Source organism: Cetorhinus maximus, unplaced genomic scaffold (assembly GCF_964194155.1).
Source record: "Cetorhinus maximus unplaced genomic scaffold, sCetMax3.hap1.1 HAP1_SCAFFOLD_598, whole genome shotgun sequence".
In the NCBI taxonomy this organism is placed as follows: domain Eukaryota; kingdom Metazoa; phylum Chordata; class Chondrichthyes; order Lamniformes; family Cetorhinidae; genus Cetorhinus; species Cetorhinus maximus.
Window position 1 is genome coordinate 71,560 of NW_027596540.1, and position 26,862 is coordinate 98,421.

The following is a 26,862-nucleotide window of genomic DNA, read 5'->3' on the forward strand; positions in this document are numbered from 1 at the left end:
AAATGCTTGGAACAAATTCCTTTTGTGTGCAGAAAACAGGGCCCAGTATTTGAATATGAAAAATCCAGTGCCTGGATCCAGTTTGCATGTTCACTACATCTAATCATTTCTTCCTATGGCCATAGCCTATTCGTGTACCACGTTTTGTTAAAATCTATCCATTAGTTTTTAAGATATATTGTTACAGACAGACAGACAAACAAACAGGGATGAAAACATTCTCTGTAAGGACAAGCTGAAAAAATAAACGTTTTTATTAAGACCGAGGAAGCCTTAGGCTAATCCACAGCCAACAACCTGCTCTGAAAACTCTGCTGATATTTTGACAGCTGTGATAAATTCCACCCCAGCAGCGGAGACAATCCACAACATTCCAAAGCAATCGCCATTCGAAATAAAACAAACCACAACAATTGAAAAGAAAAAGTCAATTCTCCAGCTCTCCCAATATGAACGGATCCTTCAAAAAAATTCCAGGATCCGGAACTACACCAAAGATAGGACAGTTCTTGCATGGTCGGTGTACCAAGTTTCAGTAAATCCATCCATTAATTTGTGAGATCAATTGTTTACAGACAAACATCTTCAATGGCAGAGATACTCTCAGTACATTGACCAGCCCCAAAATCTATTGTCTGCCAGTATTTCACAGGGGGAAAGGGGTGGATTCTCAGACGAGTAAGATAAGGCATCCCCTTTAAATAGCCAGTTCCCACAATGTATTCAGTGGCTTCTGGAGGGAAGCAGATTGGTCCACACTGGGAGTTCTTGCACTGCCCCTCCCCCCAGCCTCAGGTCAGCTGGCTCCTGCTCCTGCTGGACAATCTGCCTGTAAGAATAGGAGCGTGTTGATTTAAAAATAAACTTGCATTTATATAGCACCTTCCACCACCTCAGGGAGTCTCAAAGTGTTCCACTGCCAATGAAACGCTTTCTGAAATGTGGTCACACTGTAGGAAACGTGGCAACCAATTTGTGCACAGCAAGCTCCCACAGACGGCAATGGCCAGAGTGTCTGTTTTCACTGATGTTGATTGAGGGATAAATATCAGGCACCAGGACACCAGGGGAGATCTCCTCCCCCTCGTGCTCTCCTTCCAATTGTGGCCATTGAATCTTTTACATACACCTGAGAGGGCAGACGGGGTTCTCGGGTTAATGTCTCACTGGAAAGACGGTCCCTCCGACAGGTCAGCTCTCCCTCATAACTGGCACCGGAGGTGTCAGCCGTGGATTCTGGGGGCTTGAGTCTCTGGGTTGGGGATTCGAACACAGCACCTCCTGACTCAGAGGTAAGAGTGCGACCCACTGTCATGCTGTGTTGAATAAAATCATCTCGCTGGTGTTCTAGAATGATGGAATGGTTACAACACTGAAGAGAGGCTATTCAGCCCATTGTGTCTGTGCCAGCCCTCTGCAAGAGCAGCGAACATAGTGTCATTCCGCTACCTTTTCCACATAATCCTGTCAATTTTTCCCCTTCAGATAATGATCCAATTTTCTGTTGAAAACCATGACCGAATCTTCCTCCAAGCCCCTTCATCCCTGGCACCATTCTAGTACATCTCCAATCCTCCCCTTCACCAACTGTCAGAATGAACATGGTTCAGTCCTGGATGTGATTAACAGCAGCAATAACGGCAAAACCCAACCCCTGTAATTACTTGTGAACTCGCCGGTGTCTCAGCAGACTGGATAACTGACTGAAACCCTTCCCACACATAGAGCAGGTGAATGGCCTCTCACCAGTGTGAATTCGCTGGTGTCTCAGCAGGGTGGACGAATCTCTGAATCCCTTCCCACATTCAGAGCAGATGGACGGTCTCTCCCTGGTATGAACTCGCTGATGCATCACCAGGTTGCATGACTGAATGAATCCTTTCCCACATCCAGAGCAGGTGAATGGCCTCTTCCCATTGTGAACATGTTGGTGTGTCTGCAGGTGGGATAATTGAGTGAATCCTTTCCCACACTCGGAGCAGATGAAAGGCCTCTCCCCGGTGTGAACTCACTGGTGTGTTAGCAGGTTGGATGACTGAGGGAATCCCTTCCCACATGTAGAGCAGATGAAAGGCTTCTCCCCGGTGTGAACCCGCTGGTGTGTCAGGAGGGCAGATGAATCGCTGAATCTCTTCCCACACTCAGAGCAGGTGAATGGCCTCTCTCTGGTGTGAACTCGCTGGTGCATCATCAGGTTGGATGACTGAGTGAATGCCTTCCCACACTCAGAGCAGATAAATGGCCTCTCCCCAGTGTGAACTCGCTTGTGTGTCAGCAGGTGAGATGAATTACTGAATCCCTTCCCACATTCAGAGCAGACGAAAGGCCTCTCCCCGGAGTGAACTCGCTGGTGTTTCAGCAGGGTGGATGACTGAGTGAATGCTTTCCCACACTCAGAGCAGGTGAAAGGCCTCTCCCCAGTGTGAATGCGTTGATGAGTTTCCAGCGCAGATGGGGTGCAGAATCCCTTCCCACAGTCCCCACATTTGTACGGTTTCTCCATGGTGCAGGTGTCCTTGTGTCCCTCCAGGTTAACCGCTCAGTTGAAACCTCATCTTCACACAGAACATGTGTACAATCTCTCCCGGCTGTGAATGGCGTAATGTTGTTTCAGACTGTATAACTGTTTAAAGCTCTTTTCACAGTCAGTGCACTGGAGCACTGTCACTCAGTTGTCTGTGTCTCATTGCTTTTCCAGTCACACTGATGCTTGAAATGTTTTCCCACAGACAGAACAGGGGAACATTTCTCCTTCCACATTCAAAGGGCTGATGATATTCAGGTCCTGATGAATCCAATAACTCTGTCAGATCTTGATGCGATATTTGGTTTGAGTTTCCCAGATACAAGTCCTCTCCTAATATCCTGTAAAAGGAGTTTACAAAAGTTATCATTGTCAGTGCAGGATAAAAATTCACAACACATAATTCTAGTTTCTACGGAACATTCTTTCTCTCATATTCCCCAGAAGCAGTAGCTCTCTGTCCCACACACAGTCCCTCCATTCTCACTTTGCTGTACCTCCCAAATCTCCTGAAGGTGCCATTTCATGCTGATCAGCAGATCCATGTGCACTGCTTCCTGTCCAGGGCACAGGGGCCTTTGAAATCATTATGCAGGCTATATATATATGTATACATTATTGGATTTAAAATGTGCATAATATACACTGGCATTACTTGATTAAAGATACAGAGAGGATGCAAGGAAGAGCTTTATTTAGGAGCGAATGTGCATGACCTGGAACTCACTGCCTACAAGGGTGGAGGAACTCGCGATGATCAGTGATTTCAAAATGAAATTGGTGGACACTTGAAGGAAATAAACTTGTAGGAGAACGGGGTAGAGAGGGAGAATGGGATGGATGGCTCTAGAGAGAGTCAGCATGGACTTGAGTTGCTGAATGCATTCCTGTGCTGTAATGACTCGATAACTGGAAATATATAACGGTAGCTAGAGTACTATATTACAAGACTAGACATATTTATAAATGAAAGTTATTATCGGTCAACAAAAAATATATCAAATATTTACCATATAAAAACATTCGACATATCTCTGCCCTATATTAGTTTACTGCCAGCTTAAATGTCAGGCATCTCCTGGGGAATCCGCCTATTTTATTGGAAATACTAGGAAAGAGGCTATCCTTTTAGCCAGACAAATAAATGTGTCAAGCTGAGGGAGTAAAGGGTGTCAATGTCTTTAAGAGAGAGCGAGAGAGAAAGAGAGACCTGGGTCAACCTTTCCACAGTCTGCACCCTCTTCCTTTCCCTTCAGTTCCTGCAGGTCAACAATTTAAACCCAGAATTAGAAAAGAAATGGAAAGGGGGAGAAAAAGAAAGTGTTTTACTCACAGATATTTGACACGGGACTGGGGAGAAAGTTTTCGTGTGTGAGAAGCTAAATCCTCATTCAGAGAGAGAAGCAGCATCAGCAGCTTTGCTGGGCAGTAACGGACAGGTTTAAAAGCTCATTGTCCAACATCCGCATTCAAACAATGGGGGAAGCTCCGTGTCGTCATTGCGACAGTGCCCGCGCTCTGATTGGTTGGAGGACCATCCACCTTCCGGTCGTCCAGCTCCTCCCATTGGTTAACCTCGGTCCGACCACAATGAGGGAGAGTAACCCGAGCGCGTGTTCGGTGGAGAGAGTTTGACCATCAAGTCCAGTGCTCTCAATGTGAACTGGGAACGCTCCTCTGAATCATTGTGACGCCTGAATCAGCCAATAGGACTGACTGTGCTCCGCGGTGACGTCCTCGGGTTCCAGTTTGCAGACCAGGCGCGCGGACACGGTAGCCCCACCCATTGTTCCCCATCCCCCTAACCTCCTCGAGCCAAAGTTTCCAGGCAACCGGCTGACGGCTCCGGCCAGAGCGAGAAGCCGCTCAGCGAATTCCCCCTCCCCGCTCTGTCTACGGCGACTGGCTTCTCCAAAAAGAGATCGAGAGCGACCGCTGACGACAGCCGCACTGCGCCTGCTCCGGACAGAAAGCGCTTTCTGCGCCTGCGTGCTGGGCTGCCAGCTATGGGAGTGGGGAGGGGACTGTGTAAAATGTCTTCTCCTCATTTTCTTCCAATGCAATTTGATTTTAAACGGCACAGCATTTGTGTTTAGGTTCATAAACATTAAAACTTCTTCCTCGGTCCAACATCTGTGAGTAAATCACTTTCTTTCCTTCCCCTGGGAAGTACAGAGAGTTGCGGGACTCTGTAACTGGAATTAGTGCCAAATATGCTGAGGGGGGAAATGCTGGTGATTTTGTGAACCAGGCTGATGCTCCAGCTGTTTAAAGTCATATTTATCCGGTCTATTGAAATGCTATTTGTCTGTTAATGCAGGCTTCATTTATGTTGAATTTAGTTTGATTGTTACCGGAATCGTTTTTAAAGAATAAAACCTTGTCCTTCTGTTTATTCCGTTGGGGTTGTCTGGGAATTTGTATATTTTAAGGTTATTGGTTTCCACAGGGATCGTAACAACAGAGAAATGTCTAGTTATTTATTATTCTGTATTAAAGTTCATTTATTATTATTTCTAGTCCTGTAATAATACTGTAGCTGCATTATATATTTCCGGTCATAGACTCATTACAGCACAGATGGTGTCCAATTGGAAACTCAGATCCATGCTGACATTCTGTAGAGTAATCCAGTGAGTCCCATTCTCCATCTGTATCCTCGTTCCCCTGAAAGTTTTTCTTTCAACTCCCTATCCAATTTCATTTTGAAACCATTGATCATCTCCGGTTCTGCCATCCTCATAGGCATCGAATTCCAGGCCATGACAACTCGCTGTCTAAATAAAGTTCTTCCTCAAATCCCCTCTGTATCGCTAATCAAGTATTACAATCTTTTTGGCTCCTTCAGGAGAATTGGGAGTGTATAAATGAGATGTAACAGAGTGAGAATGAAGGGAGTAAAAACAGAAAATGGTGCAAAAAACTCAGCAGGTCTGGCAGCATATGTGGAGTGAGAAACAGAGCTAACATTTTGAATCTGTCTGAACATTCCTGAGAGCTCAAAATGCAGGGAGCATGTTGGGAATGGAGATTTACAGCTTTTGGGGAATGAGAGGGGAAAGAATGTTCCATAGAAACTAGAATTGTCTGTTCTGAATTTCTATCGCAGACTTTCTGTGATGACTTTTGTAAACTCCTTTTACAGGACGTTAGAAGGGGATGATTTGCAGTCAGAAAGCTCAAACCAAAGGTCACGTCAAGATCTGGCAGAGCCACTCGATTCATCGGGATCGGAATATCAGCAGCCTTTGAACCTAGAAGAAATATTTGTCTGTTATGTCTGCTTCAAAGTATTTGAAACATCAGTGTGACTGGAAAAGCACCGATTCTCACACACCCGAGTGAGTGTATTCGAATGCACTGGCTTTGGAAGGAGCTATGAACTGTTATACAGTCTGAAGAAACATTGCAGCTTTCACAGCCGGGGAGACCGCACAGGGGTTGTGTGTTTGAGCGAGGCTTCAACTGATTGTCAAACCTGGAGAGACACAAGGGTACTCGCACCATGGAGAAACCATGGAAATGTAGGGATTGTGGGAAGGGATTCCGATGCCCGTCTGCATTGGAAATTCATCAACGCAGTCACACTGGGGAGAGGCCATTCACCTGCTCTGAGTGTGGGAAGGCATTCAGTGGTTCATGGCAGCTGCACGCACATCAGCGAGTTCATGCAGTGGAGAGGCCATTCACCTGCTCTCAGTGTGGCAAGAGATTCAGTGATTCATCAACCCTGCTGAGACACCAGCGAGTTCACACTGGAGAGAGGCCGTTCACCTGCTCTGAGTGTGGGAAGGGATTCACCCAGTTATCCAACCTGCTAACACACCAGGAAGTTCACACCGGGGAGAGGCCATTCACCTGCTCTCATTGTGGGAAAGGATTCACTCGGTTATTCAACTTGCAGACACATCAGCGAGTCCACACCGGGGAGAGGCCGTTCACCTGCTCTGTGTGTGGGAAGGGTTTCACCCAGTCATCCAACCTGCTGCTACACCAGCAACTTCACACTGGGGAGAGGTCATTCCTCTGCTCTCAGTGTGGGAAGGGATTCACTCGATTATCCAGCCTGCAGAGGCACCAGCGAGTTCACACCGGGGAGAGGCCTTTCATCTGCTCTGTGTGTGGGAAGGGATTCACTCAGTCATCCCATCTGCAGACACACCAGCGTGCTCACAAGTGATCACAACGATTGGATTCTGATCTTATTGCTGCTGTTAATCACATCCAGAACTGAACCATGTTCATCCTGACAGTTGGTGAAGTGGGAGGATCCCTTTCTGCTGGACTGGCCGGTCTCACAACTTTGTTTCCAGTGGGCTGATGCTCTTTGAGGCTTGTTGCGAATATCTATTGCACATTTCATATGGATCATAAAATAAAATGCTGTATGGATGGAAAAAGATATTCATGCATTTCTGTTTGGAATCGCCCAAAGCATGCCACGTTGCCATGGAGATGGGCTGTTGGAGTTAGAAGTTTAATTTATCTGGGTGTTTCCCACAGAAGGCAGTTGCACATCTGGGCTTGTGTATTTTGCAGCTCACTTGGAGTTGGTGAGGGAAAAGAAGCTGGAAGATTTGCCTGGCTTGGAGCTAGAGGATGAAATCTACAGTGGCCCTCCCAGTGAAAGGCCTTGTGGTAGAAAGCAGTTAATCATATGAATTAGGAGCAGGTGTTGGCCATTCAGGCCTGTGAGCCTGCTCAGCCATGTGATAAGATCATAGCTGATCTGATTGAGGCCCCAACTCTACTTTCCTGTCTACCCCCATAATCTCTGATTCCCTGTCAATCAAGAATTAACTCAACCTCAAAATTATTCAGTAGCCTCCACTGCTTTCTGGTGAAGAGAATTCCACAATAGACGACCCTGTGAGGAGACAAATTTCTCCTCATCTCTGTCCTAAATGGGAGACCCCTTATTTTTAAACAGTGGCCCCTAGTTGTCGTCTCTCCCATAAGGAGAAACATCCTCAGCCTCCGAAGTGGCCGGGAGGCACAGATTTGTTTCAGCTCAAAAGGAGGCCATTCAGCCCATCGTGACTGCACCGGCTCTTTGAATGGTCATTTGATTTAGAGCCGCTCTCCCGCCTTCTACCTATAAACCTGCATGTTCTTCCTTTTCCGATAACAGTCTAATTCCCTTTTGAATGCTTCAATTGAACCTGCCTCCACCACACTCCCAGGCAGTGCATTCCAGACCTTAACCACTCACTGCGTGAAGAAGGTTTTCCTCGTGTCACTTTTGCTTCTTTTACCAACTACTTTAAATCTGTGCCCTCTCGTTTTAGATCCTTTCAGAAGGGGGATCTCATCAGATTCTCCCCATCAACCCTGTCCAGACCCCTCATGATTTTGAATACACTTCCAGCCCACTGAAACACCAGTTCTTCAGACTGGTGAGAGGCCATTCATCTGCTCTGAGTGTGGGAAGGGATTCACTCATCATCCCACCTACTGGCACACCAGGGAATTCACAAGTAACTATTGTGATTGGATTTTGCTGTTAATCACAAACAGAACTGAACTATGTTTATTGGGGTCTGTTTCTGCTGATGTTAATAAACTCCAGCCCAGTTATAGGGCATAATATTGTGGATAAAATTCAAATCAGCAGCTTTGTGTTAAATACAGTGTGTTGAGTCTTTTTAGTATCTCTGAGACAAGTTAGTTCCTTTTGAAGGGCTCTCCCTCTCCCCTGTCTCCTCCATCCTCATTGCCAACAAGTGTGAGAAGCTCATGGAGTTTCTTTGTCACTAAGATTGAAACAATTTGATCAGCTGCCTCTGCTGCCTCCCTCCCTTCCACTAGATCACCAGTCCAATTAACCTTGAATGTTCCCCCCTCGCCCTGAACGTACATCTTTCTGTAGTTTCTCTCCCATGTCCCCTCGTTCCTTCTCAGCACTTAGCTTTGCCATGAGACCCATCTCCTGCTACCCCAGCCCTATTTTCACTCATTTGTTGATCTCCAAGCTTCCCATGTTCATTAACATTGTTAACAGTTCTCTCTCTTCAGGCACTGCTCCTCTCTCCTTCAAATCTGACATTATCACCCCCTCCTCAATAAAATCAACCATTGATCCCACCATCCTTGCAAACCACTCCAAGCTCCCTTTCCCCTTCAAAGTCCTGAAATGTGTTGACACCTCCCAAATCCTGCCCATCTTTTTGGAATTCCATTTTTGAATCTGAACATATGAAATAAGAGCAGAAGTAGGCCATTTGGCCCCTCGACACATAAGATTTCTGCCTCTGCCACATTATCGAAGTAGCTCTTCTCATCATCCTAAACTGCATCCAATGTAACCAAGGTAAACTCTCCCTCATTGTCCTTTGTCCTTCTTGGCCCATCTACAGTCTTTGACACCATTGACCAAACCATCCATAGCGATGGTGAATAAATGCTGGCCTAGCCACATCCCATAAATGAATTAAAACATAAATTCCTTCAATGCCTCTTCATTGTTGTCCAGCTGGGTGGGACTGATCCCTGATTCCTTTATTATCAAATTGCAGCAAGAGGATCAGCTGCAGTAGCTGTGATTATTTGAGTTTTTTTTACAAACTGACTCACTGGGAAAATGATCATGTGTCACTAGACATTAACATAAAAATGTTCCATTATCGGTCTCACATTGACTGTCTCTTACAGACCAAGTCCTTCTAAATATATCACCGCTCCTGGATTAGATCAACAGGGAAAAGTGAAGACGGTATAGTCCACAACCCAATCTAATAGCAGTAAAAATATCTGAAAATTCCCATTAAAATGCAAGGCATTGCAGAGCAACTGTGTCTTCTGTGACTTATTGGAACAGAGTCATTACACAGATTGGCCAAAAGCTCCATTATTGCAGGATGCGGATGGTAGAAGATGGAGCTTGATCTTTCTTATTTTTCAACACCGACATTAGCGGAATCTCACCCCCACTTTCCTAGAATCAAACGAAGATTAAGTGAGTTCGATCTCTAATGGCGGCCGCAGTACCCACAATACCATACGGCTCAGAAACCGCTCTATCTGCCGCGGGTTGGCCGGGTGGGTCGCGCATGCTCGGAGGGTCTTGGTCTCTTTGTTTGAGGTTGTTCCCGGAGAGAAGCCGGAAGCGGCGGATAGTGAGAGTGGAGAATGTTCATTGTTTAATATTCGGCTCTGGGGCCGCACTCGGGATTTGTAAACCCCGCCCCCCTGCCCGGGGTTTATTCACCCGACTGTTCACGATGCGCGGCTGATTGACGGCGGAGCTAGACCAATAGGAAGAGGGGGCGGGGTTGGGGGCATAAGCACCGACGGCTGATCCTCCAACCAATTGGAGTGAATGAGGGGCGGGGCTGAGTCCAGATCATTGGCTGAAACTCTGCATCATTTTGAAATGGGCAATGGGAGATGTCACAGAGCTGGAAGCAGGCAGCCTGGAGTATTGTGTGCAGTTTTCGTCTCCTTACCGAAGAAAGGATATACTTGCCACAGAGGAAGTGACTGCAAAGCTTCACCAGCCTGATTCCTGGGATGGCAGGATTGTTGTATGAGGAGAGTTTTGGGTCGACTCGAGCTGTATTCACTAGAGTTCAGAAGAATGAGAGGGGACGTCATTGAAACGTTTAAAATTCGGACAGAAGTGTACAGACTGGATGCAGGGATGATGTTTCCCCAGGCTGGGTTTGGAGGGGTGGGTGGTGGGGGGCGTCTGGAACAAGGGGTCAGTCTCAGGATATGGTGCAGGCCATTTAGGACTGAGTTGAGGAGAAATTTCTTTGCACAGTGCGTGGTGAACCTGTGGAATTGTCTACCACAAAAGGCTGTGGAGGCCAAATCGCTGAATAGATTTCTAGACATGAAAGGCATCAAGGGGTTTGGGGAAAGAGGGGGAGTATGATGTTGAGGTAGAGGGTCAGCCATGATCATTTGAATGGAAGAGCAGGCTCGAGGGGCCAAATGGCCTACTCCTGCTCCTATTTTCTATGTTTCTAAGTGTCTATGCCTTGGTAAAGGAGCAGATGTTGGTCACAAAATCAGCTCAGGGTGAAATCAACGTTGAGATGATGAACAATGTGGCTCAGACTCAGACAGTGGCCAGAATAACAACAGAATAATAGAATCCAACCAATACAGTCAGATGTGAACTTACTGGTGTGTCAGAAGGTTGAATGATCGAGTGAATCCCTTCCCAGATTCAGTGCAGGTGAATGGTTTCTCTCCATTGGTATTTCATCTGATCTTTAGAGCTTTGAAAACTCTTCAGACAGTGAGAACAATTAAAAGGTCTCTTATCAGACTCAACAACCTGATGGGCAGTGAGGTTGGACACACAAGTGAATCAGGATTGGATGTGTCAATAAATTTCAGTTATGGAGCAGCTCTATTAAGAGAAAGGCAGGACAAACTTAAGGACTAAAGGTAAAGTTCAGGCAGTGATTTACAGAACAACGTGAGCTCTATACTTCCCTTGTCATATCTGGACAGCAGAGCACACTTCTTCCCTTGGAGCTTCCAGTTTTCTTGTGGAGTTTCCAGCTTTCGTGTTTCTTTCTCTTCTTTCCTTTGTTCTTTTCTCCACTGTACCAAACCCCTCAGGTGGACTGTTCTTATGCTGGAAACCCCCCAACTGGCTCCCCTGAGGCCGCCAATCAGAACTGTCCATGGACATTTCACTACACAATCATGTGGCTCTTGTCCAATCACAGGTGTGTTCATGTGAACAGCATTCGCCTGTTGATGAGAGCACACATATTCCTCTATGATTACATAGAACATCTGCACTTCCACCATCTCACAGTTCTAAACTCAGACAAGCCGGTTCAAAGCATGACATCACCTCCAGAGATTCTACCCTACAGATCAACACACAGGCAAAGAAAGAACACAACTCCTGCAGACTATATTAATACACAGTCAAAGAAAGAACAGAATTCTCACAGACTGTATCCGGAGAATGGATGACTGAGTGAATCTCTTCCCACACACGGAGTAAGTTTTATGCTTTCTCCTCACTGTGAATGTGCTGGTGTTTCTGGAAGCTGGATGATTCGGTAAATCGCTTCCCACACACAGTGCAGGTGAATGGCCTCTCCCCAGTGTGACTGTGCCAATGAGTTCCCAGCCGGGATAGAGAACTGAGTCCCTTCCCACAGTCCCCACATTTCCATGGTTTCTCCCTGTTGCTTAATCCTTGCTGACAATTCTTACTGACTTACACACTCTTCAAAGTGAAACCTCCATTATGAAATTAAATTATCAAACAACAGGAATCAAAACAGTGAAATATTTTACAGGCACATCAATAAAAGCTTCATCAATCAACATTGATACTGATGAAATTTGGAAGTCACTGAGTTCAATTATTTCTGACACAGCAGCAGCAACATTTGGTAAAGGTGGAACCCACAACAAAGGCTGGTTTGAGACCTACTCAGCAGAGATGACATATATCATTGAAGCAAAAAGCAAAGCCTACCTGATGTACAACATAAACCCAACAGCTAAGTACTGTGTGCAGTACCCTGTTGCTAGTGTCCATGTGTCTCTCCAGGTTGGACGATCAGTTAAGCCTTACACAGGATTATATAGGATATACAGCACAGAAGGAAGCCATTGAGCCCAACCAGTGCATGTTGGTGTTTATTTTCCACTCAAGCCACCTCTCATCTTTCCACTTCTAAATCTACTATCATGAGCTAATATTTCCTTCAGCCACATATGTTTGTCTAACCTCCCCATGAATACATCTATACTATTCCCTTCACCCACTTCCTGTGGTCTTCAGTTCCACATTCTCACCACTCTTTGGGCGAAGAAGTTTCTTTTGAATTCCCTATTGGATTTCTCGGTGACTATCTTATATTGATGGTCTCTAGTTTTGCTCTTCCCCACAAGAGGAAACATTCTGTCTGTTTCCTCTCCATTAAAACTTTCATCATTTTAAAGTCCTAAATTAGTTCAGCTTCAGACATCTTTTTTCAAGAGAAAAGAGATCCAGTCTGTTCATCCTTTCCTGATATGTAAACCCATGCATTTCTGGTATCATTCTTATCAATTTTCTCTGCACCCTCTCCAGTGTCTCTATATCCTTTCTATAATTTGGTGACCAGAACTGCACACAGTACTTGGCTGTTGGGTTTATTTTGTGTGTCAAAAGGAGATCTTCCTTCCACAGCTTCCAACCTCATAGTCTCCCAACCTCCCACAACTCTTTCTCCGGTACATCGATGACTGCTTCGGTGCCACTTCATGCTGTCACCTGGACCTGGAAAAATTTATTAATTTTGATTCCAATTTCCACTCCTCCAACACTTTCACATGGTCTATCACTGACACTTCCCTTTCCTTCTTTGACCTCTCTGTCTCAATTTCTGGTGATAGACTGTCCACCAATATTCATGACAAGCCCACCGACTCCCACAGCTACCTCGACTACAGCTCCTCACACTCTGCTTCCTGTTAGGACTCCATCCCATTCTCTCAGTTCCTTCACCTCCGTCGCATAGTTCCGATGATGCCACTTTCCAAAACAGTTCTTCTGACATGTCTTCCTTCTTCCTTAACCGAGGTTTTCCACACACGGTGGTTGACAGGGCCCTCAACCCTGTCCGACCCATCTCCCGCACATCTGCCCTCACACCTTCCTCTCCCTCCCAGAACCATGATAGGGTCCCCCTTGTCCTCACTTATCACCCCACAGCCTCCGCATTCAAAGGATCATCCTCCACCATTTCTGCCAATTCCAGCATGATGCCACCACCAAACACATCTTTCCTTCACCGCCCCCCCGTCGGCATTCTGTAGGGACCATTCCCTCCGGGATACCCTGGTCCACTCCTCCATCACCCCTACACCTCAACACCCTCCCATGCAACCACAGAAGGTACAACACCTGCCCCTATACTTACCTCCTCCTCACCGTCCAAGGGCCCAAACACTCCTTTCAAGTGAAGCAGTAATTCACTTGCACTTCCATCAATTTAGTCTGCTGCATTCGCTGCTCCCAATGTGGTCTCCTCTACTTTGGAGAGACTAAACGCAGACTGGGTGACCACTTTTCAGAACACCTTTGGTCTGTCCACAAGCATGACCCAGACCTTCCTGTCGCTTGCCATTTCAACACCCCATCCTGCTGTCATGCTCACATGACCGTTCTTGGCCTGCTGCAATGTTCCAGTGAAGCTCAACGCAAACTGGAGGAACAGCACCTCATCTTCCGACTAGGCACTTTACAGCCTTCCGGGATGAATATTGAATTCAACAACTTTAGATCTTAAACTCCCCCTCCCCCCATCCCCACCCCGTTTCTTCCCTATCCCTTTTTTTCAATAATTTATATAGATTCTTCTTTTCCCACCTATTTCCATTATTTTTAAATCTACAACTAATACCTTGTTAGTCTTTCCACCCAACCCCCACTAGAGCTGAACCTTGAGTATCCTGCCATCCATTATTAATTAGCACTTTTCTTAGATAATATCACCACCTTCAACACCTCTTTGATCCTTTTGTCTGTGACATGTTTTGATTATCTGCTCCTATCACTGCTTGCTTGTCCCCACAACCACCCCACCCTCAACTTCTCTCTCCCCCCGCCCCCCACCTTAAACCAGCTTATATTTCACCTCTCTCCTAACTATACATCAGTTCTGTTGAAGGGTCATGTTGGACTCGAAACGTCAACTCTTTTCTTCTCCAGCGATGCTGCCAGACCTGCTGAGTTTTTCCAGGTAATTCTGTTTTTGTTATGGATCTCCCTCATTTGTTGAACAGAGTCACATAGAGTTATACAGTACAGAAATAGGCCCTTCGGCCTATTGGGACTGTGCCGGCCATCAAGCACCTGTCTATTCTAAACCCATATTCCACCACCTGGCCCGTAGCCCTGTATGCTATGGCTTTTCAAGTGCTCATCTAAATACTTCTTAAATGTTGTGAGGGTTCCTGCCTCTACCAACCCCTCAGGCAATGTGTTCCAGATTACAACCACCCTTTGGGTGAAAAGAATTTTCCTCAAATCCCCTCTAAACCTCCTGCCCCTTACCTTAATTCCATGCCCCCTATTATTGACACCTCCGCTAATTATGCCCACCATAATTTTGTAAGCCTCTAATATGTTCCCCTTCAGCCTTCTCTGCTCTAAAGGAAACAACCCTACAACCCTAGCCTATCCAATCTCTCTTCATAGTTGAAACGGTCCAGCCCAGGCAACATCCTGGTGAATCTGTCCTGCATCCTCTCCAGTGCAATCACATCCTTCCTATAGTGTGGCGACCAGAACTGCACACAGTACTCCAGCTGTGGCCTAACTAGTGTTTTATACAGCTCCAACATAACCTCTCTGCTCTTATATTCTACGCCTCCTCTGTACTTCCTAGGGTCCTACCATTCATTATGTATACCCTTGCCGTGTTAGTCCTTTCAACATGCATCACCTCACATATCTCAGGGTTACATTCCATTTTCCACTGCTCTGCCCATCTTACCAGCCCATCTATATCATCCTGTAATCTAAGGCTTTTCTCCTCATTATTTACAACACCACCAGTTTTTATGTCATCTGTGAACTTACTGACAACTGAAACTCTGCATCATTTTGAAAGCTGATTTTGTCTCAAACTCCACGAGAAAACTTGATGAAACCCTTTGGGTGTGGAGCAAACATTTCAGCAATTGTTACTGAAATGGACTTATTCACAAGGAATGAAATAAACATACTTAATTAGAGAACCATAAATAATATGTACCATTTAACAACACTAGATATACCTCACCCTATATTAATTTATTGGCCCCTGGGTAACCGCCCCTTTAATTGTGAATATTAAGAAAGAGGCCATCCTTTGTCAGACGAATAAATGTGTCAGATTCATTGCGAAGATTGGACAACAGATCCATTGTTGCAGGGTTCGGATAGTAGGTGATGGGCCTTGGTCTTTCTTAGTTTGCAATCTCTATATCAGTATAACCTTGTCTTCATTTCTTCAGATTCAGACAAAAATTAAGTCAGTTCCAATGAAGAGTCATAGTGGGTTTGAAACAATAACCCTGTTTCTCTCTCCACAGATGCTGCCAGAGTTGCTGAGTTTTTCCAGTATTTTCTGTTTTTATTTCAGATTTCCAACATCCGCAGTATTTTGCTTTTATTTTAATGATCAATGGACTCTGGGTCTCTAATGGCATCCGTATTACCCACAGTCCCAAACATCTATAGAAACCGCTCTATCTGCCGCGGGTTGGCCGGGTGAATTGTGCATGCTCGGAGGGTCCTGGTCTCTTTGTTTGAGGTTGTTCACAGAATCACACAGTGCAGAAGAGGCCCTTCAGCTCTTCAAGTCTGCACCAACATGTGAGAAACACCTGATCTACCTACCTAATCCCATTTACCCGCACTTGGCCCATGGCCTTGAATGTTATGATGTGCCAAGTGCTCATCCAGGTACTTTTTAAAGGATGTGAGGCAACCTCCATCACTCTCTCCCAGGCAGCGCATTCTCCACCCTCTGGGTAAAAAAGTTTTTCTTCACATCCTCCCTAAACCTCCTGCCCATCACCTTGAACTTATGTCCCATTGTGACTGACCCTTCAACTAAGGGGAACAGCTGCTCCCTATCCGCCCTGTCCATGCCCCTCATCATCTTGTACACCTCGATCAGGTCGCCCCTCAGTCTTCTCTGCTCCAACGAAAACAACCCAAGTCTATCCAACCTCTCTTCATAACTTAAATGTTAATAAAGGCAAGTATCCCATATGCCTTCTTAACCACCTTATCTACCTGTCCGGCGGATAGTGAGAGTGGAGAATGTTCATTGTATAATATTCGGCTCTGGGGCCGCACTCGGGATTTGTAAACCCCGCCCCCCTGCCCGGGGTTTATTCACCCGACTGTTCACGATGCGCGGCTGATTGACGGCGGAGCTAGACCAATAGGAAGAGGGGGCGGGGTTGGGGGCATAAGCACCGACGGCTGATCCTCCAACCAATTGGAGTGAATGAGGGGCGGGGCTGAGTCCAGATCAGCCTCATTGGCTGAAACTCTGCATCATTTTGAAATGGGCAATGGGAGATGTCACAGAGCTGGAAGCAGGCAGCCTGGAGTATTGTGTGCAGTTTTCGTCTCCTTACCGAAGAAAGGATATACTTGCCACAGAGGAAATGCCTGCAAAGCTTCACCAGCCTGATTCCTGGGATGGCAGGATTGTTGTATGAGGAGAGTTTTGGGTCGACTAGGGCTGTATTCACTAGAGTTCAGAAGAATGAGAGGGGACGTCATTGAAATGTATAAAATTCAGACAGAAATGTACAGACTGGATGCAGGGATGATGTTTCCCCTGGCTGGGTTTGGAGGGGTGGGTGGTGGGGGGCGTCTGGAACAAGGGGTCAGTCTCAGGATATGGTGCAGGCCATTTAGGACTGAGTTGAGGAGAAATTTCTTTGCTCAGTGCATGGTGAACCTGCGGAATTGTCTACCACAAAAGGCTGTGGAGGCCAAGCCGCTGAATAGATTTCTAGACATGAAAGGCATCAAGGGGTTTGGGGAAAGAGGGGGAGTATGATGTTGAGGTAGAGGGTCAGCCATGATCATTTGAATGGAAGAGCAGGCTTGAGGGGCCAAATGGCCTACTCCTGCTCCTATTTTCTATGTTTCTATGTGTCTTCAGGTCATGAACTCTCTCCTCCATCCTCACCCCTCTTTTATCCTCCTTTTTAAATTTAATTTTATTTATATATATATATTTCTTTTCTCACTGATTTCTATTATTATTTTTGAAATTTATTTCTATTCATTGTTTATTTTCCACCTTTAAGCCTATTTCGATCCCCTCCCCCACACCTCACCCCCACTAGGGCCATCTGTCACTGCTCATCCTGCTTTCCACCCTTAATGTCACCATTAGCACATCCTTTAGCTCATATCACCATTGTCAACACCCCTTTGACCGTTTATTTATAACATCTTTTGCAGTCTCTCCTTTGCCTCCACCGATCACTGGCCCTCTATCCAGCTTCACCTGTCCCACCCCCTTTAACAGCTTATATTTCACTACATTTCTACTTCTCTTTAGTTCTGATGAAGAGTCATATGGACTCGAAATGTTAACTAGTCTTTCTCTCCACAGATGCTGTCAGACCTGCTGAGTTTTTCCAGCAATTTTTGCTTTTGTTCCTGGGTAACCACCCCTTCAATTGTCTGTCTCTGGACACCACTCGCAATGCGCATGCGCACCGATATAAATGGAGCAGCCATATTGAACATGCTCCAGCTCACAATGCCCGTGTGATTGATGGCAGCTCCAGGCCAGTGGGAGGAAGGAGCGGGACGGAGGACCGATCGGGAGCAGCAGGCCCCCCATCCAATCGGAGTGAGTGAGGGGCGTGGCTGAGCACGGATCTCCCTCATTTGTTGAACAGAGTCACATAGAGTTATACAGTACAGAAACAGGCCCTTTGGCCTGTTGGGACTGTGTCGGCCATCAAGCACCTGTCTATTCTAAACCCATATTCCACCACCTGGCCCGTAGCCCTGTATGCTATGGCTTTTCAAGTGCTCATCTAAATACTTCTTAAATGTTGTGAGGGTTCCTGCCTCTACCAACCCCTCAGGCAGCGTGTTCCAGATTCCTACCACCCTCTGGGTGAAATTATTTTCCTCAAATCCCCTCTAAGCTTCCTGCCCCTAACCTTAATTCCATGCCCCCTATTATTGACACCTCCGCTAATTATGCCCATCATAATTTTGTAAGCCTCTAATATGTTCCCCCTCAGCCTTCTCTGCTCTAAGGGAAACAACCCTAGCCTATCCAATCTCTCTTCATAGTTGAAACGGTCCAGCCCAGGCAACATCCTGGTGAATCTGCCCTGCACCCTTTCCAGTGCAATCACATCCTTCCTGTAGTGTGGCAACCAGAACTGCACTCAGTACTCCAGCTGTGGCCTAACTAGTGTTTTATACAGCTCCAACATAACCTCTCTGCTCTTATATTCTACGCCTCAGCTAATAAAGGCAAATATCCCATATGCCTTCTTAACCACTTTATCTACCTGTGCTGCTGCTTTCAGGGGTCTATGGACATGTACACCAAGGTCACTCTGATCCTCTGTACTTCCTAGGGTCCTACCATTCATTATGTATTCCCTAGCCATGTTAGTCCTCTCAACATGCATCACCTCACATTTCTTAGGGTTAAATTCCATTTTCCACTGCTCTGCCCATCTTACCAGCCCATCTATATCATCCTGTAATCTAAGGCTTTCCTCCTCACTATTTACAACACCACCAATTTTTATGTCATCCGTGAACTTACTGGCCACTGAAACTCTGCATCATTTTGAAAGCTGATTTTGTCTCAAACTCCACGAGAAAACATGATGAAACCCTTTGGGTGTGGAGCAAACATTTCAGCAATTGTTACTGAAATGGATTTATTCACAAGGAATGAAATAAATCTACTTAATTAGAGAACCATATGTACCATTTAACAACACTAGATATACCTCTGCCCTATATCAATTTATTGGCCCCTGGGTAACCGCCCCTTTAATTGTGAATATTAAGAAAGAGGCCATCCTTTGTCAGACAAATAAATGTGTCAAGCTGGGAAAGCAAAAGATGTCAATGTTTTTAAGAGGGAGAGAGACCTGGGCCAAACTTTCCATGGAGCTTATTTGTCACTAAGATTGAGACAATCCGATCAGCTGCCTCTGCTGCTTCCCTCCCTTCCACTGACTCACTGGGCCAAACTGCCTCTAAAGAGCCCCCTTGCTGCAGCCCTGAATCTGCTTTTTTCTTTAGCTTCTCTCCAATCTTCCCTCATGCTTCTCAGAACTTATCTTTTCCATAAAACCCACCTCCTCCATTCCTATTCCAATTGATCACCCAACCTTCCCATGTTCGCTGATATTGTTAACAGCTCTCTCTCTCTTCAGGTACTGTCCTTTCCTTTAAATCTGCCATAACTACTTATCCTCAATAAAACAAGCCCTTGACCCCAATGTTCTTGCCAACTACCACTCTAATCAAAAACAAAATTACCTGGAAAAACTCAGCAGGTCTGGCAGCATCGGCGGAGAAGAAAAGAGTTGACGTTTCGAGTCCTCATGACCCTTCAGCAGAACTGAGTGAAGTTAGGAGAGGGGTGAAATATAAGCTGGTTTAAGGTCGGTTGGTGGTGGGGGGAGAAGTTGGGTGGGTTGTTGTAGGGACAAGCGAGCAGTGATACAGATGATCAAAAGATGTTACAGACAAAGGAACAGGGAGGTGTTAAAGGTGGTGATATTATCTAAGAGAATGTGATAATTAAGGATGGATGGCAGGACACTCAAAGTACAGCTCTAGTGGGGGTGGGGTGGAAAGACTGACAGGGTATTATAGTTATAGATTTAAAAATAATGAAAATAGGTGGGAAAAGAAAAATCTATATAAATTATTGGAAAAAACAAAAGGGAGGGGGAAGAAACGGAAATGGGGGTGGGGATGGGGGAGGGAGTTTAAGATCTAAAGTTGTTGAATTCAATATTCAGCCCGGAAGGCTGTAAAGTGCCTAGTCGGAAGATGAGGTGCTGTTCCTCCAGTTTGCGTTGGGCTTCACTGGAACAATGCAGCAAGCCAAGGACAGACATGTGGGCAAGAGAGCAGGGTGGAGTGTTAAAATGGCAAGCCACAGGGAGGTTTGGGTCTTTCTTGCAGACAGACCGCAGGTGTTCTGCAAAACGGTCGCCCAGTTTGCGTTTGGTCTCTCCAATGTAGAGGAGACCGCATTGGGAGCAACTAATGCAGTAGACTAAGTTAGAGGAAATACAAGTGAAATGCTGCTTCACTTGAAAGGAGTGTTTGGGCCCTTGGACGGTGAGGAGAGAGGAAGTGAAGGGGCAGGTGTTGCATCTTCTGCGTGGGCATGGGGAGGTGCCATAGGTGGGGGTTGAGGAGTAGGGGGTAATGGAGGAGTGGACCAGGGTGTCTCTCTCCAATGAAGAGTCATAGTGGGTTTGAAACATTATCTCTTGTTTCTCTCTCCACAGATGCTGCCAGAGTTGCTGAGTTTTTCCAGTATTTCTGTTTTTATTTCAGATTTCCAACATCTGCAGTAATTTGCTTTTATTTTAATGATCAATGGACTCTGGGTCTCTAATGGCATCCATATTACCCACAGTCCCAAACATCTCAGAAACCGCTCTATCTGCCGCGGGTTGGCCAGGTGAATTGTGCATGCTCGGAGGGTCCTGGTCTCTTTGAGGTTGTTCATAGAATCACACATTGCAGAAGAGGCCCTTCGGCTCTTCAAGTCTGCACCAACACATGAGAAACACCTGACCTACCTACCTAATCCCATTTACCCGCACTTGGCCCAAGGCCTTGAATGTTATGATGTGCCAAGTGCTCATCCAGGTACTTTTTAAAGGATGTGAGGCAACCCGCCTCTACCACCCTCCCAGGCAGCGCATTCTCCACCCTCTGGGTAAAAAAGTTTTTCTTCACATCCTCCCTAAACCTCCTGCCCCTCACCTTGAACTCATGTCCCCTTGTGACTGAGCCTTCAACTAAGGGGAACAGCTGCTCCCTATCCACCCTGTCCATGCCCCTCACAATCTTGTACACCTCGATCAGGTCGCCCCTCAGTCTTCTCTGCTCCAACGAAAACAACCCAAGTCTATCCAACCTCTCTTCATAACTTAAATGTTAATAAAGGCAAGTATCCCATATGCCTTCTTAACCACCTTATCTACCTGTCCGGCGGATAGTGAGAGTGGAGAATGTTCATTGTATAATATTCGGCTCTGGGGCCGCACTCGGGATTTGTAAACCCCGCCCCCCCTGCCCGGGGTTTATTAACCCGCTCCCGACAGTGACCTCTCACCTGACAGCTCACAATGCCCGGCTGATTGACAGCGGTTCCGGGCCAATAGGAAGAGAGAGGCAGGACTAGAGGACCGCGCGGGAGCGGTTTGCCATCCAACCAATTGGAGTGATAGAGGGGCGGGGCTAGGCCGCGACTGAAGCATGCGCAGTACTAGAACCCGAGCTGGAAGAAGGAGCGGTCGAGTTCAGATCAACAAAGGGTGAGAAATGAAGCCGGCGGCTGGAGATTGTGAACCGGGGGGGAGCCTGGAAACCACGCGCGAGCTTGGAGGGCGGGTGGAGATTGTGAACTGGGGGGAGCCTGGAAACCACGCGCGAGCTCGGAGGGCGGCTGGAGATTGTGAACCGGGGGGGAGCCTGCACACCGCGCGCGAGCTTGGAGGGCGGGTGGAGATTGTGAACCGGGGGGGAGCCTGGACACCGCGCGCGAGCTTGGAGGGCGGGGAGACGGTGCCCCAGTGGTAATGCCACTGGGCTGGGGACATGGGTTCAAGTCCCAACATAGGACTATGGGTTATTGTCCTTGTGAGTGCAGCACAGTTTTACCTGAATGACACCTGGACTCCAAGAGTCGGTTAATAATTTATAAAACTATCAATGATCGTAAAACCCATCTGGTTCACTAATGTCCCTTTAGGGAAGGAAATCTGCCGTCCTTACCAAGTCCGGCCTACATGTGACTCCAGACCCACAGTGATGTGGTTCACTCTGAAACGGCCCAGCAAGCCACACAGCTCCAGGGCCATTAGGGATGGTCAATGCCCACATCCCATCATAGAATAAAAAAACACATGGTGTGTGCGGGACTGGAAACCCTGGTAAGAGGCCTGCCTTATGCAGGCAACTGCATTTTGCCATCTTGGGAGGGGAAGGTGGAGTGAATGGGTAGTGATATTGGTGAGGGAATTGTCATTTGTGGCAGAAAACTCCAAACTTGTCAAGCTTTGTGTCAACGATTGTTTCCTCATTTCACTGTGAAAGACATGGCTACAATTTTTAGACCATGCTCGTCCTCACTTCCCCAGATTCAGACAAAGATTCAGTCAGTTCCAAAGAAGAGTCATAGTCCTAGACTCTGGGGGCATAGTGTAAACATGAGAGCCAGACCTTCCAGGAGTGAAGTCAGCAAATACTTCTACACACAAAGGGAGGTAGAAGTTAGGAACTCTGTTCCACAAACAGCAGTTGAGGCGAAATTAAATTTAAATCTGACAGGGACGAGGGACTAAATGGCCAACTCCTAGAATCATAGAAACTTGCAGCACAGAAAGAGCCCATTCAACCCTTTATGCTTGTGCTGTTTCTTTGAAAGAGCAGTCATGTTTAGACCCAGACACCCACTTTCTGTTTGAAATCCATATGTTCCTCATTCTCAAATCCCTGTCAACTTCCTTTTAAAATTCCTTCTAGAGTCAGGTCCCAGCACCTTTTCAGGTAGAGAGTTCCAGATCCTGACAACTCTCTGTTGGTGCAGAAACTGCTGAACTTGATGTTGAGTCTGGAAGTTTGTAAAATGCCAGATCGAAAGATGAGCTGCTGTTCCTAGAGCTCCCATTGAGCTTCATTGGAACAGTTCAGGAGGCCAAGGACAGAGAGGTCAGAGTAGGAGTGGGGCGGAGAATTAAAATGACAAGTGACTGGAAGCTCAGGGTCAAGCTCACAGGCTGAACAGAGGTTGTTCCACAAAGTGATCACACAATCTGTGTTTGATCTTCCCCATGTCGAGCAGACCACATGATGAGCACTGAATACAGTAACTAAATTGAAAACAATCACAAGTAAATGACTTTGTTGTAGGCCGAAGAAATATACTTTATTTGAAGAGTAAAGGTTACAAAGTAATTTCCAGAATATTAAACCATCAGTCCAGTTACAGTGATTTTTAACATCAGCAGAAACAAACCCAAACTATCAGAATGAACAAGGTTCAGTACTGAGTGTGATCAACAGCAACAATAACAGCAGAATCCAACCCCTGGAGTCAATGCTGAACTCGCTGGTGTATCAGCCAGTTGGATGATGGATTAAATCCCTTCTCACACATGGAGCAGGTTTCCGGCCTGTCCCCAGTGTGAACTTGCTGCTGTGTGTCTTGGAGCTGGTGGCTTCCCCATGCACCAGCTGCTCTTGTCTTTTCAGGTGGTGGGGGTCATGGGCTTGGGAGATTCTGTCAAAATTCCGGTTGAGCTGCAGATCTATGATCCATCTCCTTTTCCCCTCCTCCACCTCTCACTCTCTCTTCTCCCATAGAGGCCAGAATCTCGTGTAGGCCCAGACCGGGAGGCAGATTCCCTTCCCTGAAGGACGTTAGTGAACCAATTGGGTTTTTATGACAATCTGGCAGTTTTCATGGTCACATTTTCCTCGTGTCAGCCCCACAAATTACCGGATTCGTTCAGCTCAATTTCACAACCTGCCTTTCTGTTTTTGTGGGTTCTCTTTCATATTTCTTTGTTTCTGTTTTGAATTCACGTTACAGAGTATGAGAAGGATTTGCAGTCAGGAAGGTCAAACCAAAATCAGATCAAAATCTGCCAGAGTCTATCGATTCATCAGGACCTGAAGATCATCAGCCTTTGAACATGGAAGCAAAAAGCACCGTTTACACCAGGGAGAAACCGTGGAAATGTGGGGACTGTGGGAAGGGATTCAGATCCCCGTCTAATCTGGAAACTCATCGACGCAGTCACACTGGGGAGAGGCCGTTCATCTGCTCCGTGTGTGGGAAGGGATTCACTCAGTTAATCTGCCTTCAGAGACACCAGCGACTTCACACTGGGGAGAGGCCTTTCACCTGCTCCACGTGTGGAAAAGGATTCACTCGCTCATCCCACCTGCTGGAACACCAGCAAGTTCACACTGACAAGAGAGAGTTTAAATGCCCCGACTGTGAAAAGAGCTTTAAAAACCCACATGGACTGAGGGAGCACCAGCGCATTCACACTGCGTATGCACCATTCAGCTGCTCACAGCGTGGGAAGAAGCTCAGGACATCATCCCGCCTTCTGAAACACCTGCGAGTTCACACTGACGAGAGGCCGTTTAAATGTCCAGACTGTGGGAAGTGCTTCAAAAGTTCTGGGCATCAACAATGTCATCAACGTATTCACACTGATGAGAGACCGTTCAGGTGCTTTCACTGTGGGACTGGGTTCAGGCAACCATCTCATCTCACTGCACACCAGCGCACCCACACTGGGGAGAGGCCATTCACCTGCTCTGAGTGTGGGAAGAAATTCACTCAGAAACCCCACCTGCTGAGACACCAGCGAGTTCACACTGACGAGAGACCATTTAAATGTCCAGACTGTGGAAAGTGCTTTAAAAGTTCTGGGGATCTGCAATACCACCAACGTATTCACACTGATGAGAAACCATTCAGATGCTCTCACTGTGGGACTGGGTTCAGGCAATCATTTCATCTCACTGCACACCAGCGAATTCACACTGGGGAGAGGCCGTTCACCTGCTCTGAGTGTGGGAAGGGATTCACTCAGTCATCCAACCTGCTGACACACCAGCAAGTTCACACTGGGGAGAAGTCATTCACCTGCTCCAAGTGTGGGAAGGGATTCACACGCTTATCCTACCTAGTGACACACCAGCGAGTTCACAAGTGATTACAGGGGTTGGATTCTGCTGTTATTGCTGCTGTTAATCACATCCTGGACTGAATCATATTCATTCTGAAAGTTGGGGTTGATCTCAAATGTCAGTTGCCCAGTTTAGACTTAGCGTGTACCCACGCCATCTCTCAATCATGTGACTAGATCATCATGTCTGCAAACCTCGTTTTCAATGTACATCACTCAAATTGTATTGAACTAAAGATGAACAATGAGCAGATCACAGTGCAACCCTGCAGCTCTATATTGACTGGAGAAAGTCTGTTCTGTAACTCGAGGATGAAGCTTGGTAAGCTCTGAATGTTTGTAATTACAAGTAGGCTCAAGCTATTTGAGAGATGGGCTGTTCAAAACTGTTAACTTGTCAGATATTGAAGGAATTACTCTGAAAATAAACTCACCAATTGATAACCTCAGACTCTGCTCCCTGCTGTAATTAATACTCAGCATCCATTCGTGCTGATTTACGGTGAATTACTGAATATCCTGTGGAGTCTTTGTTCTTTGTTTTGTGAAATAGCTCTCCCCATTAGTGCTGAACTGCTGGATAACTCTGATTACATTTCGACATGTCTAGAAAGGGTCTGTGTGCCCACATTTCACTGTGATTTGTAAACAATAAACAATGTTCATGGCCTGACTTGTCGTCTGGTATCCGGGTGATTTGTGAAGAAAGATTTAATTCACTCACTCAGCACCTTGAGGGGAACCAGACTGAGGTTTAATGAACATAAAAAATAGGAGTAGGAAGAGGCCATTTGGCCCATTAAGTCTGCTCTGCTATTCGATATGATCATGGTTGATCTTCTACCTTAGATCCACACTCCCCATAAACCTTAATTCCCCTTGTACCCAAAACTCTGTCGACCTCAGTCTTAAATATAACTGAGAGCCAAGGATGCCTGGGATAGAAAGTTCCAAAGATTTACAACTGAGTGAAGAAATTCCTCCTCATCTCAGTCCTAAATGGTCGACCCCTTATTCTGAGACTGATCCCCGTGTTCTAAATTCACCAGATGGGAAACATTTTCTCAGCATCTACCCTGTCAGGCCATTTAAGAATGTTTCAGTTAGATCGCTCAATCTTCCAAACTCCATTCAATATAGGCCGAGTCTGCTCTATCTCTCCTCATGGGACAATCTCCTCATCCCAGGAACTAGCCTGGTGAACATTGGTTTCACTCCCTCTAGGGCAAGTGTGTCCTTCCTTAGGTAAGGAGACTAAACCCGCAAACAGTACTCCAGGTGATGCCTCACCAATGCTCTGAGTAATTGTAGTAAGACATATTTACTCTTATACGCCAATCCCTTTGTAATAAAAGCTGACAGACCATTTACCATTTGCTTGCTGTACCTGCATGTTAACTTTCTGTGATTCACGTACAAGAACAGCCAGGTCCCTCGGAATGTAAATATTTCCCAGTCTCTCACCATTCGAAAAATATTCTTTCTTATATTTTTCCTACCAAAGTGGATAACTTCACACTTCACCATGTTGTATTCCATCTGCCACGTTCTTACCGAACCTGTCTATATCCCTCTGCAGCCTTTTTGTGTCCTCCTCAACACTTACTTTCCCACCCAACATTGTATCGTCAGAAAACCTGGATATATTACACTCAGTCTCCTCATCTAAGTCATTGGTATCGATTGTAAATGGCTGAGGCACAACAACTGATCCTTGTGGTACCTGCTAGTCACAGCCTGCCAACCTAAAAATGTCCTGTTTATTCCCACTCTCTATTTTCTGACCATTAACCATTCCTCAGTCCATGCTCAGATACCCCCCAAACACCAGACCGAATTTTGTGTAATGACCTCTTGTGTGGCCCCTTATCAAATGCTTTTTGAAAATCCAAATACACAACATCTTCTGA

The 26,862-nt window shown here is 46.2% G+C and overlaps 2 protein-coding genes across 3 annotated transcripts; one reads left to right on the forward strand and one right to left on the reverse strand.

Moving 5' to 3' along the window:
• Positions 1-236: 236 nt before the first annotated feature.
• On the reverse strand, positions 237-4,404 carry LOC144674243 (uncharacterized). 2 transcript variants are annotated; one of them, XM_078535678.1, is made up of 2 exons: positions 4,331-4,404; positions 237-2,865 (listed from the first exon to the last, which is right to left on the reverse strand). In XM_078535678.1, exon 2 carries the CDS (start codon positions 2,501-2,503, stop codon positions 2,009-2,011), a length of 495 nt encoding a protein of 164 aa, XP_078391804.1. In that variant the 5' UTR covers positions 2,504-2,865; positions 4,331-4,404; the 3' UTR covers positions 237-2,008. The 2 variants fall into 2 exon arrangements, with proteins under 2 accessions (XP_078391804.1, XP_078391803.1); XM_078535677.1 differs by lacking the exon at positions 4,331-4,404 and adding an exon at positions 3,858-3,976.
• On the forward strand, positions 2,595-25,630 carry LOC144674247 (uncharacterized). The gene is made up of 6 exons (XM_078535680.1): positions 2,595-2,599; positions 5,670-5,814; positions 6,009-6,690; positions 11,209-11,212; positions 24,046-24,192; positions 24,361-25,630. Exons 1-6 carry the CDS (start codon positions 2,595-2,597, stop codon positions 24,977-24,979), a joined length of 1,602 nt encoding a protein of 533 aa, XP_078391806.1. The 3' UTR covers positions 24,980-25,630.
• The last annotated feature ends 1,232 nt before the right edge of the window (positions 25,631-26,862 follow it).

Coding starts and splice junctions, on each gene's coding strand:
- LOC144674247 (XM_078535680.1), top strand. Junction 5,815..6,008: donor TCTGTTATGTCTGCTTCAAA/GTATTTGAAACA, acceptor TCAAACCTGGAG/AGACACAAGGGTACTCGCAC. Junction 24,193..24,360: donor GGATTCACTCGCTCATCCCA/CCTGCTGGAACA, acceptor GACATCATCCCG/CCTTCTGAAACACCTGCGAG.
- LOC144674243 (XM_078535678.1), bottom strand. CDS start 2,503: ATGGAGAAACCGTACAAATGTGGGGACTGTGGGAAGGGATTCTGCACC.